Below are 15,887 nucleotides of genomic sequence, written 5' to 3'. Positions count from 1 at the left end.
TGTTTGTGTGGACGTTTGGGGTGGAATTGAGCAATCCTCTGAACACCACCCAGGGAAGTGCAAGAACATTTTCCTGTTACAAAACGGGGACACTGAGGCACGGGGACTGGTTTTGTCCAACATGCCCAGACTCCTACTGACAGTGCCATAGGGAAAAGGTTTGTCCCCGTAGTTCTCAGCTCCACAGAAGCTCCCTGAGGAAGAAATTAAGTGTTTTCCCTGCCACACACCAGCAATTGGAGGTCAAAACTGAGCCTACAGCCTCTGGAAAGCAGGGAGGGAGCTGGATTGCTTCCCACACGGGGGACTGCTGACACCCTGCCAGCACGGGTGAGCACCAAGGGGAAATCTGGAGTGTGTAGCAACTCCCCAGTCCCATAGACACCTATGTTGCTTTCCACAGAGCAGAGGTATAAATTGCTTCATCCCAGTGCATTGCACTTACCAAGCAGCATGCCAGCCTCTGCTGCACAGAGGGAGCCAGGGCAGGTTTCCAGCGAGGTTCCCCAGCCGCTGGCAGGCACCCCACCAGGATCTGCTGCTGCTCCCCGCAGGTTTCCAAGGGTGCCTGAGAAAGGGGCTCCACAATGCAAAAGCGTCTTCCCAGAGCAGCAGTTCCCAAAGAGATCATAGCCAAAGCTTTGACAGGAAAAGGTATGGGTGTTTTTGTTTTGTTTTTAAATGTGTTATTGTTTAAACCGGAATAATGCAAAAAACAGTTTGTTTTTTTTCAAGGGCTGGGCAAAGAGTTTACCCTGGCCTGTCCAGGACCCTGATTCTCTATCCGAAGGCTTTAAAAAAGGAGTAAGAGAGGAAAGGGGTGTGTGTGGGGGAACTCCAGGCATCCCAGGACTGAGTGCTATGTAACTGGTAGCTCCAGAGGATATTGGACTGAGTTTTTCACCAGTTGTAGGCAATCACTGCCCACACAGAAAAAGCTGGACAGGGATTTTCTGTTTGCATTTTAAAATCCAAGCCTGGGGGAGATTGTCCCAGGAGAGGCAATGCCAGGTGCTGGCCTGAGCTGGCTGGATGCAGCCCACAGCCCCAAACAGCCAGGAGCTGCATTGCCTCATTAGTTTAATCAGTCTCTCCTTGGCGTAGAGGTGGGCAGGGTACAGGAGTCCAAGCGATGGAGATGCCAGTGGACCTGAACCAGTAAACACTCCTCTGGAAGCCCCGAGCAAAGACCTCCAGCGAGCTGTGCCCACTGCCAAGGATCAGTGCCAAGGAACAGTGCGCAGTACAGGGCTGAGGCTGCTGCATGGTTTTAGGGGTGTTTTAGGACTTGAGGTGGCCAAAAAGGGAGGTCGTGGCCACCAGAGTGGCTTTCAGCCCCCAAACAAGACCCCTTCATCAGAGAGAACTAATTACCCAGGACACAGCCTCCTTACAAGCTCTGCTGTCCTACTGCCTGCAGCAGAGGCACGATCCTACACACCTGGCAATGCCACCTTGAATCTTGGCAATGAACTTTCAGAGCCATCCCCCATCCCCTTCCCAGGGGCTTGCAGACCCTTGTGTTTTGAGAGATGCTTGATTTTCCAACCCCCTCTATCCTCATGCACTCCTTGGGAGTGTTCCTATAGCTATGGAGTACCTGTTGTGAGGGGCAGCTCCTGGGACTGACGCGATTGCATGGTCCAGCTCCTTTGCCTCGTGCTGCCTGAAGGATGGCTTAGAAACTGGGGAGTACATGGGATGCTGGGCCCATCAGAGGGGATTTCTATGATATGGGTTGCCAAAAGTTTTTTCGAAGAGGCTTGACTTGGAAATGACACAGAGCAGTCATACTCCTTGGAGACATCTCCAGATAGCTCCATCCAGACTGCCTTTCCGGAGGCACCATATCCTGCTTGTGCCTAACCTTCACTCCAGCCCCTTCGTCCTCCCGAGCTCCCTGCACTCTGAAAGATGTGATTTCACTCCCTGCTCTCTGATCAATGTGATTTCACTCCCTGCACCAGGTCCCCCAGGGCAAGCAGGGCTCTGTTGTCCCAGGCTCAGAAGGCTGCACATGCTGCTGCCAGGGGAAGAGTGATGACAGCTGGGCGCTTCTAGTTAATGTGCTTAACTGCTAATGAATTATTAGTTGTGGGGAAAGCCCAGACCTGGCTTTTGCAGACGTTCAGCCCCATTAATCAGCTCTGTCTGCTCCGTGTAGGAGCAGCCAGTGGCCTGGGGAGCTACAGCCTTGGGGACATCCCTCCAAACCCAGAGTGATCCGAGCACACTGCTTGCAGCCCGACCCACAGTGGGCAGGCAGACCCTTTCAAAGTCCATGGTCTAAAAAGTCCATTGCTGGACTTTGTTAATGCAATGCTGTCTCAGAGCTGATCTTGCACAGGAGGCAACCGAGAGATCTGCATACATCAGCTCTCCTTAGGAGAAGGGGGGAGAGCCAGGCGCCTGTAGCTGACCCAGAATAGGAAGGACTGGGGGAGAAATCATGACCCAGGAGCGACTGTGGCAGGTCCTAGACCCGTCATGGGCAGATCCTCGCATCCTCTCAGCCTTGCTCTGCGGTTCAGCTGCAGCCATTGTGCTGCTGAAACGGCTGGGGCACAGGAGGATCCAGCAGAAAATGGAAGAGGCACGGAGAGCACGGGATCTGGCCCTGGAACAAATGGAGAAGGCAGCTCGCAGGTTTAAACAAGAGGTAATTTGGGGGAGAGTGTGTGTGGAGGGAAGGGAATGTATCTTGGGTAACTGAAGAAAATGGGGAGTCCTAATCAATCACTCTTTGAATAATGGTGAGGGCAAGAGCAGGGATGTGCATGTTTTGGATCATCACCAACCTTTTCTGATAGTCACCACCCTGTATTGTCACCGAAAAACCCCAACCGGTAAAGGCAGCATAAAGGAGGTATTTCTTAATACTGGCCTGTTGTGGGAATCCTAAGGGTGAATGCGGTATCCAAGCTGGGGACACTCTGAATCATGTCACCAGCTAAGAAAGTGTTCCCAGACCTCCCTATGCCCTTTTCTCCTCTCCCGTTGCTCCTGCCAAGCCTTTCTGCTCCTATCCTCCTCACTCTGCCACTCGATAGGAACCTGTCCACCCCATCACCCTCAAAGTACAGGTCCCTCCAGCTTCTGCACATCAGTGACCAAAAGCCACTTCACTCTGCCCACCTAGATTTTAGGAGGTTCAGTCCTTGGGTTCAGGATTTGCCTTAAACCCCATATAAACACTAGTTGCTATTCTTTTCTTGGGAAGGGGCAGGGGGAGGTTGCAAAGAGGCCACACACTTTTTTTTTTCCCCCAAGTTAATGATAAATTTTGTAAAACTTTAGCTGGCTTAGCCGCCATCCAAAGCATTGTCTATTAATTAGGGTGGGGCCCTGCAGGAGAGTAAACAGAGACAGGTCAGACCTCTCAAACCTCTTACAGATTCATGCAACTCTCTGGTCAAGAGGCAGCTTTCTGCCTGTTTTGGATCTATTTTTACGAAGCGAGACTCTGCAAATTCCCCATCAGCAAATTCCCCGCTCCAGTAGACAGAGTGCTATGCAGCAGGTCTGCATTTCTACGGGGAGTGTCTTTTAAAAAATCTCTGTTCAAGGTCACTGCTGGGCAGATGTTAGAACCGGGGATTCACAACCTCAACACCAGCCTTTTCGGTCATATCCATCCCTCTGTGCCGAATTTCTTACCCTTTGCAGAACCCAGGCACCCAGACCGCACACATCCTCTCGCTGCCCATGGTGGAGCTGGTGGAGAAGCTGAAGGAGGGGTCCCTGTCCCCGGAGAGCGTCCTTTACTCCTACATGGGCAAAGTGAGTGAAATGTACAGCGTTCAGGGCTCTTCTGCTGAGGCAGCAGAAGGGGCTTTCAAACTGAAAACCAGCCCATTTTCTGGGAGAAGCAGCAAGGCCGGAGATCACAATTTGTCAATGCTGAGATGGATGAAGAGTGGCTTGTGGGTGAATGAGTAGAACAGGGATCCAGGGCAGAAAATGATCCCAGAAATAAATATCTAAAGTTTATGTGTAAGGTCTGAATGCTGGAGGTTTGGGGACATTGAATACTCATCTTGAAAACTCAATTTAAATGCTGTTTCCTTCCTTCCACCTACTCACTTGCTTCTCTGGAGAGGCTTTGGAGGTGACTCAGGAGGTGAATTGTGTGATAGACTTCATTCATGGCTGTGAGGATCAGCTCCAGAAAGTGAAGAAGCAGAAGGAGAAGGGGCTGCTCTATGGCATTCCCGTCAGCATCAAGGACCACATTAACTGCAAGGTACATCCCTAATACCCTTATCCTTGGTCTGGAGCTGGGAACAGAGCAGGATGTCCAGTCTTCTGCCCTCATACAAGGAATCCAGCCTGATCCTTTTAATCTCATCGCTACTAGCCAAAAGTTCCCTCAGGCAAGGATGTTCTGGACTATTTATTTGTGGGGTCAGCAAACCTGTCTTCTGACAAAAAAACAGTTTTCTTGGAAAATTCCTAACTTGCGGTGATCTGGTTTCCCTCAGGTAGGAAAGTTCCATTCTGACTGTGAGAAAAGTTAGGTGGGAGCTTTGTCACAGGAGGTGTCAGGGCTTATGTCTGTAGCTGTTACAGCTCTGAACAGCATCTGTACTGGTAGCTAAAGAACTGTGCTTCCCGTCCCCAAGGGCCACGTCTCCTCTGGTGGGCTGGTGAAACTTCTGGGCCAAGTGAAGGAAGAAGACAGTGTCATCGTCCAGGTTCTAAAGAGCCAGGGGGCAATCCCCTTCGTGAAAACCAACATCCCTCAGACAATGATAAAGTAATCTTGTGTTTGCCTTTCTGAAAACACTGTGTCATGCAGCTCTGTGATCTAAGGGTGGGTGGGGCCCACATGCATATGCTCCCACTCTTGTCCAAACTAATCATGCACTGTGAATTAATTGCCTCCTTACTTTAATCTGAGCCATTCTATCCTCGGTCTTCCTGCAAAATACTACAGGGACATTATTTCCCTTATATTTGATGCCTCTTTCTTCATAAACTAACTGTCACAACAAATCTGCTTCACACTGATCCTACCCTCCAGGATTAATTCCACACTCATCCCTGTGCAGATGCTCTGTGCCTTGCATTTATGGTTTGCAGAGGCAGAAGTACCTCACTCACCTGCTGGTTTTCCCTCTCCCCAGCTATGACTGCAGCAATCTGATTTTTGGCCAGACCCTGAACCCCCTCAACCACCAGAAAACCCCCGGAGGCTCCTCAGGAGGGGAGGGAGCTCTGATCGCAGGGGGAGGCTCCATCCTGGGCATCGGCTCAGACGTGGCTGGCAGCATCCGCCTGCCGTCCAGCTTCTGCGGGCTGTGCGGGCTCAAACCAACAGGCAACAGGATCAGGTACAGCCTAACTTCTGTCCCTTTCTCCACCCACTGTGGAAGCTGAAGTGTCCCCCACCATGCATAATCCTACACAACAGATGTCCGTGTTTTCCTCCAGGTTTAAGTTACCACATTAATCTGCCTGCTCCTTTTCATCAGCTAGGACTAAGGACTCTGTTGATGATCTCCATGACACATGATGACCTCCAACTGTTAACGCAATAATGACTTAATTTATGAGTCACAGTCGGGAAACTGAAGGGAAATGCTGCAGGAACATCTACTTTTTAGATACTTTCCAGCCCTAGCATTGTTTGTAAGAGTTCTCTCTGTATCAGAGCTGGTTTACTCCCACGTGAGGAATTTCATGCACCAGGGAAAGAAGATAATAGCAACTATCTCTAACCCCTAGCAGCTCACAGCCCCTGAAAGTCTTCATTGTCTAGAAAGTGTCAAGTCTTTGTGGGACCTTTCGTTCTCTTGTATGTTGCCTGGGGAGAATTAGGAAGTCTGCAGCCCAGCATGGTGACTTGCCTCACAGCAAGAGCTGCTCCTAATCTGTTTCTCCCATTACGTTCCTAGCAAACTGGGTGTGGTTTCTCCTATCACAGGAATGTACTCAGGTAAGTCCATCCAGATGATACATTGCTACTGTCAAACCTTCACTTCTTGCATCTCCTTCCGTTGCTGTGATGCCAGCTCAGTGTGCTTGCTCAGTTATGTGTTTCGCAACCAATTTAGACAGGTAATCTATTAGTCCAGAGCCTGCCTCATGCTATTACATTTTTGCACCATTTATTCTGTTCTGGATTGTGATCGGGGTTAACCTCATCACGGCAGAACTGAAGCAACAGACGTTCAGTTCAGGCAGTGCAGTGCATAACAGTGAGAAATGGGAGATGTGCATCTCAAAGGCCTGCAATAATTCACTGGATGGTTTGAAGACTCTGCTGGCCTCAGTTGCTGCCAGGCGGTAGTGCTGTTGGCAGTACGGCTGCAGTTCGTGCTCCTCTTGAGTGGGACTTGTGCCTGCAGAAGCCTGGCCCAGAAGGTCAACTTCAGTAGGTGGCACTAGGCCTCTGCTCTGAGACTTAGGGACTGTTGTTGCTGGGCTTTCTTGCTCACTTCTTGCACAGACATTGCCTTCATTCCACATTCCTCTTCCCTGACCTGAATTAAACTGCTCTCTGCTGAGTCACCACCAGTTACTAGAAGAGAGCTCCAGGCCCATCTGCCTGCAGTGATGGGATCTTTGTGCTTGCAGTGACAGGGACGCTGGGGCCGATGGCGAGAGATGTGGACAGCCTGGCCCTCTGCATGAAGGCACTGCTCTGTGATGAGATGTTCCGGCTGGATCCCACCTTGCCCCCCATCCCCTTTGATGACGAGGTAAAGCTCAGAGGCACTGTGATGCCTCCATTTGCCCATCACGAAAGTGAGATTTTGGGAGATTCACAACCGGTTTAATGTCTCAAGATAGTGAAGGACCTAGAGAGGCAAGTCTGCTTTGGAACTGAGGGGCCCCACATGAGCAACTACAAGAAGCCACACAGCTGGCTTGCCCTGATGAGACCTGCTTGATACTGACCCCTTACCCAGCAATAGCCAGGACAAGTTTGCTGGCTCCATCCTGGTCCAGTTTCTAAAGGAGCTGTTTTTGTTCTGATCAGAGAAACACCTCTCACTCTTTTAATGAGAGTCTGGTTTAACAGTCACTGACTTAAGAAATCATTGCCCTTTTCTGTTAGCTCTCTATTTCTACCATCTGATTGCTGCTTTCTGGCTCAGGTCCTAGGATCATAGTGTCCTTCAGTTGTCCCTGATATATGGACAATACAGACCAGTCAATTACCCTCAAGGAACAGGCTGTAGCCAAGTGAATTGTTCAGATGCTATCACATCTCCTATCTCAAAGTTGGGACAAGTTCACATGGCAGGACGTAGTGTCTTTCTGACCACACCAAGACCACTGCTGAAGCTCTGTCTTCTGGTCAACAGTGCTTTCCACCAGCCCTATTACTCCTGTCATTCCTCCAACTCAGGACACCTCAGATGCTGCCTTCCTGAGCCCTAGAATGGTCTGATCTGGTACATCTCACATGTCAAGCAATGGCTCCTCTCCTCACAGGTTTACACCAGTTCAAAGCCACTCCGGATTGGGTATTATGAAGGAGATGGCTACTTCCAGCCCTCACCCAGCATGAAATGGGCCATTCAGGAGACCAGAAAGCTCCTCCAGGAAGCGGGGCATACGGTGAGTTTTTATGCCTGTGGTTACCAGGAGCTGCTGTCCTTCTGCTTCTTACAGAATTCGGACAAGTCATTTCCCATCTCCTTTTTCACTGCCCATCAAATAAAGCCATTCCTCCCTGTCAAAATGCAATTGTCTGTTTCCCAAACCAAAGTGATCTCGCTTATGTTTCTGGCCTAGCAGACAGGAAAATCACCTTCAGATTCAGAGTTCACCTCCAACTCTGTCTTCTTTAAAGCAGTGTGGGGCATGTTTTTTTCCCATCATGTTTGGTGTCCCCATAAATATCAAACTCACAGCAGCCTCCATAACCCCTCAGCTGCTGAATACAGTTTACAGATTTCTTGGTTGGTAAGGGTTTTGGAGCAGTTGACCTGCAAATAGACCCTTTCTAGCCTAAATTATACTGTGATTCCACTGATGGCAATTTGTATATGGGTGCTGCTCCAGTAATTAGTATAAATTAAAAGTATTTGGTGTTTTGAAGCCTCTAGATATTCTTCTCTAAGGAGTGGAGAAGAGGAGCCCACGCCAAGTCACATCATAAATAAGTGCTAATGCCTTGGAGACAGGAGAGGACAGCTGGCAGATGGCAGCAGCCCAGGTCCCTCTGAAAATGCAGAGTGGCACAGCCCCTACTGCAAGATCCCCACCTCCATCCTGCTCTGCAGCCCTAGGCACTGGGAGCAGCTGGTGGGTGGCCCATAGTCACGGTTCCCAGCTGTTTCTGGCACATTGCTCCACAAATGTGTGAGCCCCAGGGGAACCTGAGGCAAAAGACAGTGGTGTGAGCTGCCCAGAGGTGACCTACCATGTCCCTTGTACTTGAGAAGGCATCACAGTGGTAGGCTGCAACCCAGCATGACCCAAGCAGGGGTGCAGAACTGCTGGCCACACATTCCTGCTGTGTTACACCTTCCCACCACTTCCCACTCATCTCATTGTTGAGTCAGGAATGTTTAAAGAGGGCTCTGTGAATCATTTGTCTTTCTTGCATCCTGAACGGGGATGGTTTTCCTGCAGCTTATTCCCTTTGCACCGCCCAAGATTGACTACGTGGTAGATGAGCTGTTCACCAGAGGGATTTTCTCGGATGGTGCTGCTCACCTGGTGGACTGCTTGTGAGTAAAACCCGCTTGCTTTCAGTGCTGGCCCTGGGACTTGGCACTATATGGCCAGTGGATGCATTCAGAGTGTTTTTATTCCTGTGGGTGTGTACTAAAGAGTGGGCAGTACAGGAGCTATTTTTGGAAGGGTAAAATTAACATGGGCAGCAGCTAGTTCAGGAGGGTAGGTCATATGCGTCAGTAACCCTGTGCAGTAATAACATGCCGTGTGTCCACAGTGCTCTGGCACTGCGTTTTTATGCAGTTAGCTTTTGGTGCAGGGGAAACACCACACACTGTAGGACTTCCCCTGGAGGTGGGTTAGACCTGGAGGGCAGCTCACTCCTCCTAAGCAGGAATAAAATCGGATGAGAAAGATCGTGGGTGAGGATAAAGACAGGGAGATTGCTTACTGATCACCATCATGTACTGTGTTTTTGCCCTTTCTCACGTACACGTTCAGAAAAGCACCACCAGTGTTGTTGAGGGGCCCAGCCATGCCCTGAGGTGGGCTGGTGGAGCTGGCCATGACCAGCATGGGGCAGCCCCGGTCTCTCCTCACAGAGCACCAGGCAGCTCTCCCTCCACACACCACAGTGGGTGCTGAGGCCATCCCTCTGCTCTGTTTCAAGGACATCTACCACAAAAATCTACCACTTGGCTCAGGGGTAGCATTGGCCATCCCCAAATCAGGTACCCTCTGGCACAGGTTGCTGTTCCTCACCACCCCTTCACTCTCTGCCCTTCCAGCAAAGGAGACATCGTGGATCCCAACCTCAAATCCCAGTTCAATACTTACAGGCTTCCTGCTCTGGTGAAAAGGATCTTGGCTATCATTCTGAAACCCATTGTAAGTATGAGGACATTTTGTCTGTGTTATAGGAGTTGTGCAAGGTGGGAAAGCTTCCACATGAAGGGTGGTGGGCTGCTCCACTCAGAGCTTTGCTGCTTTGTGTCAAAAGTCTGATGGTTTTCAAAGAAAAATACACTAAAGTAAACTTAGTCCCTAAGCAAGGATATAAACAGCATCTCCACATCCAGGAGATGCTCTCCAGGGCTAGCAGTGTTGTCTAGAGCCTTATTTCCATGGGTTGTTGTGATTGAATGTATAAATTAATGTTGGAATAAAACCACCTCATTGGAAACTACCTGTTCTTCAGAGCCACTTCTGCTAGGACAAGAAGTGTGCTCAAAATACAGTGTCATGGTAGCCTATGTCATGCTGGCATGCCAGCAGCATATTTTAGATGCACTGTTGTTGACTAATCCCAGATTTTTCCTCTTCCCTCTGAAAGTACCCACGAATTGCTCGGGATCTCAACGCTCTCTGTGGAGTGGGGTAAGTGGCATTAAAATAGCTCTAAAGGAAGGGATGTACATGAATACGTTCACTGGGTTCGTGGCATCTATCTAGATGTTAACTTGCTGGACAAATCCCCGTCATGGGGCTGTGCAGCACAGGCTAAGCCTGCATGAATACATGCTGCCTCAGCACCACCTGGGCTCAGCATGGTGTTATCCAGGGCTATGCAGCCAGAGATTATTTTAAGAGCTCATCTTGGCAGGGCTAGGAAGTCTCAGCACAGGCAGATACAGGCTGTTTTCCTCAGTGTCAGGGGAATTCTGGTACCCAGAGCAGCATGTACCAACATGATGGAGAGGTATCTGCATGTGGATGCAGTATGGTGTGAAATACAGACATCTCTGAGAGAGGCAAGAGAAAAAAAAAAAAAAAAAAAAAAAAAAAAAAACACAAAAAAACAACTGCTGAGAGCAGCTGAATGTAAAAGACCACCATGATTTTTGTCGAGGTGCCAGAACAAGTGGAAGCATGGTGGTAAGCTCTTGTGGTGTACCTGTAAATACTTGTGAATCTGTGCAATCATCTAGGTGATACTATAGCTTCTTCCAAGAACAGTCAAACAGTTTCCATAAAAGTGGGCTAGAAGCGTATTTTTAAAAATGTTTTCTGTTGCTACAGTCCCATTGCTGATTAATTCTGCCACCTTTCCAGGTCTGCCAAAAACCTCTGGGATCAGCATGCAGCAGTAGCGGTAAGATGATTTCTTTTACCTTACTAAGTATAGTGATATCCCTAAAATTTCTGAGCAGTTGCTTTCAGCTCTGTGATTGATTTGGTGTTAGAAATTGATCATGAGGAAATAAAATGGCTGGGCTTTTCTTTGAAATTCAGTCTTTACAAAAAGCGGTAAGAGCTCAAGTCAATAGATAGTCATGTGGATGTCTCTGCTTCCTGGAATATAGGGAAGAAAAATTATCCAGTGCCCTGCATTTTCTAAGCAGAAAGAGCATAAAAACAACCACTGAAGATGAGGCTTCATTTTTAATGCTTTCCATCTCTTGGTGTAAATCCTTCATTTTAGACATTAGGTGCTATTATCATCAGTTAAAACCATGCTTGAGCAGAGATGCTCAAGCAGAGATGCTGCGAGTGTGTTATGGTTTAACAGGTCAGGCCACTAAGCACCACACAGCTGTTCACTCACTCCCTGCTGCAGAATGTGGGAAAGAACTGAAAAAGCTACAAGTGAAACAACTCACGGATTGAAATAAAGTTATTTTAATAAGGAAAAAAAAAATAAAAGTAAAAGCGATGCAAAACATTATTGCTTGCCACCAGCCAACTGGTGCCCAGTTGTTGAGCAACACCAGCAGCCCCCCTGCCAACTCCCCCCTGTATTTGTTGTTCCATATGGCACACACGCTATGGGACACCCCCCTGGCCAGCCTGGCCAGCTGTCCCAGCAGTGTCCCCTCCCAGCTCCTTGGGCACCCCCAGCCCCTCGCTGGCAGGGTAGTGTGAGAAGCTGGGAAGGCCTTGGCTCTGTGCAAGCACTGCTCTGCAACGACTGAAACATCAGTGTGCTGTCAACATTATTTTCGTTCTAAATCTAAAACATGGCACAATACCAGCTGCTATGAAGAAAATTAACTCTGGCCCAGCCAAAACCAGGACAGAGTAAAAAAACGCATTTGTGAACAATTTGGCTCAGGTGTATTTTGTATGAACTCGTTCTAGTTCAGGAATAAAGGACAGGAAGCGTTGTCCTGGACAACTGAGTCCAGCACTGCTCACAAACCAATCATATTCCTCTTCAAAGCTAGTTGGATTTTGCACCTGTATTTATTTTATTTGGCCATCTCCTCTCTTCCCGCTCTGATAATTGTAAAGCTTTGTATTTCCCTTGTTTATTCACTTGCAGTTTATTCTCATTTTATTCCCGTCCTTGAGATTAAATAACACCTCTCCTCTCTGGTATTTTCCACTGCCTCCCTTGTCCTTGATCTATTTATAGAGAGCAGTTGTATCCCCGTTCAGCTGGTGTTTTGCAAGGCTGAAGAAGCCGATCTGTTTTAGTGTCTCCCCACAAGCCAGGATCCATGTTCCCTGTTCCTCACAACCCTTCCTAGAGAACAAACACAGCCCCAGAGTGCACCATGCAGCTTCCATCAATGTCGGTCACGAGATGGAAGTGCATGCTCACTTGCAGCAGGTCTGACAGACCATAGATCATAAGAAAAACTTCTGTAAACCAGCCTGGGCTGATGGGAGTATTTGGAAGGAAAAGGTCTGATTGCTCAGTGTTGGATTTTTCTTTTTATTTTTTAAGGTGAAAACAGATCATCCTTCCAGCACTCCTATCCCTTTACTGCTTCCCCCCCCAAAAAAATAAAAATTAAAATTAAAAAAAATCTCAAAAATCTTTGTCAACCGCAATGATATTTCAGATTGTTTTGCTTTAGCAAAACCATTATTCACAGTTTCTACTGCAAGCAAATGCCGATCCAAAAATTTTGGCTAGCTACCAGCTTTCCTTTCAGAAAAAAAATGAGATTAGCTGCATTGACTGTATTTCCTGGAAACCCTTTCTTTTGTCAAACTTTCAGCAGGAAGGATCTCAGACTGCTGGTGGAATTTGAGGTCAGATAAAAAATAGCCTGGTGGTCAGGGCTTTCATAAATGATGTGAGAGACACTTGTACAGAAAGGTTGGGGTAAGATTGCACAGAACAGGGTCTGGAACATGGGACAAATGTGTCCTATAACCAGGGTAGGCTGCGGAAGTAGCCACACTGGTCTGTCTGTATCTATTTACTAAGAGAAAGTGGAACAGCTCTTTTGAGGGTAGATTCATTCATTGCCTGATGTTCAGCAAAGGTGTAGAAATCCAAAATGCAAATCTAGTTCTCTCTTGGATGTACAGTACAAACCCAAAGCTGTGACTCCTACATCCTAGAGGAGAAGACTACAGGCTTACCTAACCGTCTCTTGCTGCTTCTTTTTCTTACCTATAACCCGATACAGAATGAAAGCAGGTTTTGTGAAAATATTTGGAATTCATGTCTTCTATCCAAGTTTCTTCTACCAAAATAACAAAGCTTTTAGGAAATGGATTTTTTAGTGAGCTGAACATGATTCTTTGTATTACTGTTGATTTCCATTCAATCAAATCTGAAGATAAAACTGTACATAAGAAGGATTTGGTTAATACTCAAAGGAATCAACTCTGAAATGCCCACATAGCACCATGTCTAGGTCTGAGCAGGACATGGTATTCTGCCAGAAAACCTAGAGTTGGAAGAACAAAACCCATTGGCTCTTTCAAAGCACAGCTCAGATTTGATTTGATTTTTCACTTTTATCCAAGCAGGGTTTTTTTTGTCCTTTTTCCATGCTGTAGGCGTTGATCTGCCACTGCTGTCCAACAAACATTGTTCATCATCCGCTCTGTCTTTCCCTCTAGGTTTACCGTACCGAGTTCATTGCTAAATGGAGAAAGCAAAGACTGGATGTGATTCTCTGTCCTGCACTGGGTCCAGCCTTTAACCATGGCTATGCTGGGAAGCTGTTTGGTAATCTTCACTGAGATGTCTCTAGATGCATCCACAGTGGTGTTTACAGGCACAGCAGGAGCAAGATATTTTGGTCTCATTAACATTCCCCAAGCCACGTGCAGTGCCTGCTCTTCCCTCCAGGGAAGATAGCAAAGGGACGTCTCCTCTGGGTGGGCCTCCCCATGCCCCCACCCCATCTGAGCTGCAGATGTTTGGATTACTATGGAACAGCATTAAGTGACTCATCTGTCCCAGCCATTACTGGGTGACTTTCCCTTGTATCATCTGTCCTGCAAAGTGCTTGTGAGGATAGTTGTTAGAGTTCTGGCTGACCTTAGCACCAGAGCAGGCTCTTCTGACTGTGGTTATCTATGTTCTCCGAGACTTTAAAAATAGCAGAAAGACTAAGTTGCCTCTGACTTGCAGAAAGAGGCAATCTAATAGCTTCCTGCTGTCAGGGTCCTCCAGCCCTCTGAGATCCAAAACGCCCAAGATGGTGGTGTAGTCCCAGACCTGGACATCTGGATTATCTTGAAAAGATAGCCAGGGTTTTTCTCTGGGCTATGGTTGACATAGATTCAGACTTTGTCACAGACCTAATCTCCACCGTGACTGACAGGTGAAGTCATGGGGCTCACTCTGATTTCAACAGCCGTGCAGCCCTCAAACTTCCCCACCAAAAGTCCCTTTAAAAACAGCACGTTCCCTTTTAAAACAGCACGTTTTCATTGTCTTTTTAGGTCCAGCAACTCCAGTTCAAAATCCCTTTAAACCAAATCGTCACCTGAAAGTCCTTGCTGTCCCAGCACCCTTAAATTTTGCCATTGTGCATGCTCTGTGTGATCTTTTCCAGCTGCAACCTCCTATACCAACTTATACAATGTCTTAAACTTCCCTGCTGGAGTGGTGCCTGTCAGCACAGTCACAAAAGCTGATGAAGAAGAACTGAAGCATTACCGAGGGCACTACGGGGACCCTTGGGATAAGAGGCTGAAAGAGGTGAGCAAGGAAAGAGCTTAAGTCTTAGCAGAAGGCTATGACTGGCACAGTGGCACATTGTCCCATATCTTCTCTCTATCTCATAATGAGAGTGGAAACTTCTTTAGTGATGTGGTTGCATATAACGTGTTACCACCCTGAATGTGGTACAGATAAGCTGGTGTACACCAGCCTGCCAACTGTCCCCTTGCATATCTTTCTTCGACTTTCTTTCTTTACTGCCAAAAGACAGCATTTTCTTCTTGTGCAACACCTTGGGTGCTCTGACTCAACACCACACTTATTTTTTTTACAGGCTGTGGAAGGAGCTGTGGGGCTGCCTGTGGCTGTCCAATGTGTGGCTTTGCCGTGGCAGGAGGAGCTGTGCCTGCGGTTCATGAAGGAGGTGGAGACACTGTCCCGTGGCACAAGGAGAAATGTGTGATTTATCAGGATCTGCCTCCATGATAACTTTTAATTCCCTGTCCTCCTCTCCAGTCACCTTCTACCTAATGCACAAAGCAAAGTAGATAGCGAGCTGCAGACTCTGAACCACCATTTCAATAAAATGACAATAAATGCTCTTTAAAAAAAGTCAGCAAAATCTCATCTCTGTCCAAACTGTTTGTTAAATTGGGACAAAAGTAAAAGAAAGAAATGAGAGTTCACGTTGGACCAAAGGAGTCCAATAACTGTAGTGAAGTTATATTTGTTGTATGACATGAGGCTGAAAAGGTGTTTACGTCATTATTTTGCTTCCAATAGTGGGAGCAGCAGATGTCTGTGGAAGAGTGTAACCTACTAAGTGTAGGATTCTTTCTTTAGCTGTGCCACAGCGAAAAGCTATCACTGCTATCTTGGCTTAGATACTTTTTGGCAAAAACTTGTAGTCAGCCCATCAGTGTTAATAGCTGCCAAGAAAGCTGTCCCTCATGAACTTGTTGGCTCCCTTTTTAAAGTTGTTACTTCTGTTGGTCTCCACACCATCCAACGGCAGTGGGCTCTACAGTTTAATTGGTCAGTGTGTAGTGGAAAGCTTCATTTTCCTTGTTAAAGCATATGCAATCTGAAGTGGTTACTAATCTTCCTGTGCCCCTTGTTCCTCATTGTTTCTTCCAGATAAGCAATGGGAAATTGAGGTTGTTTTTTGTTGATGCTTATTTGTTTTTTTAATTTATTTGTTTTGTTTTTAATTGCTTGTAAGCACATAAGGAAACAATTCAATAATTTCTGTGGCTATTTTTAGGCCATTTGCACTTTTGGTACTTCCAGCTTTACTGTGAAAATTGTGTGCTGTTTCTTGTTCGTTGCACTCCAGGTGGATGAAGAGGCTGGGAGGGAAGGTGCAAGCAATGAAGGGAAGCAAAAAGCTTTGAATAAG

The 15,887-nt window shown here is 47.4% G+C and overlaps 1 protein-coding gene across 1 annotated transcript; it reads left to right on the top strand.

The window, feature by feature from the left end:
- Positions 1-107: 107 nt before the first annotated feature.
- On the top strand, positions 108-15,110 carry LOC311440751 (vitamin D3 hydroxylase-associated protein). Its single transcript, XM_084528037.1, has 15 exons — positions 108-2,659; positions 3,667-3,780; positions 4,100-4,243; positions 4,623-4,756; positions 5,127-5,333; positions 5,898-5,938; positions 6,580-6,704; positions 7,444-7,569; positions 8,590-8,687; positions 9,423-9,522; positions 9,968-10,011; positions 10,687-10,726; positions 13,438-13,546; positions 14,382-14,527; positions 14,823-15,110. Exons 1-15 carry the CDS (start codon positions 2,450-2,452, stop codon positions 14,949-14,951), a joined length of 1,767 nt encoding a protein of 588 aa, XP_084384163.1. The 5' UTR covers positions 108-2,449; the 3' UTR covers positions 14,952-15,110.
- The last annotated feature ends 777 nt before the right edge of the window (positions 15,111-15,887 follow it).

The sequence above is a fragment of the Aythya ferina genome (genome assembly GCF_964211825.1).
Source record: "Aythya ferina genome assembly, chromosome: 8".
Lineage (NCBI taxonomy): Eukaryota > Metazoa > Chordata > Aves > Anseriformes > Anatidae > Aythya > Aythya ferina.
The sequence above is the reverse complement of the archived record's forward strand: the minus strand, read 5'-3'. Positions and strand labels throughout refer to the sequence as shown.

Bases quoted from the DNA above. Each gene is read 5' to 3' on its own strand.
- LOC311440751 (XM_084528037.1), top strand. From the start codon at position 2,450: ATGACCCAGGAGCGACTGTGGCAGGTCCTAGACCCGTCATGGGCAGAT. The intron at 3,781-4,099 runs GTGAGTGAAATG...TTCTCTGGAGAG, and splicing joins TTTACTCCTACATGGGCAAA to GCTTTGGAGGTGACTCAGGA. The intron at 8,688-9,422 runs GTGAGTAAAACC...CTGCCCTTCCAG, and splicing joins GCTCACCTGGTGGACTGCTT to CAAAGGAGACATCGTGGATC.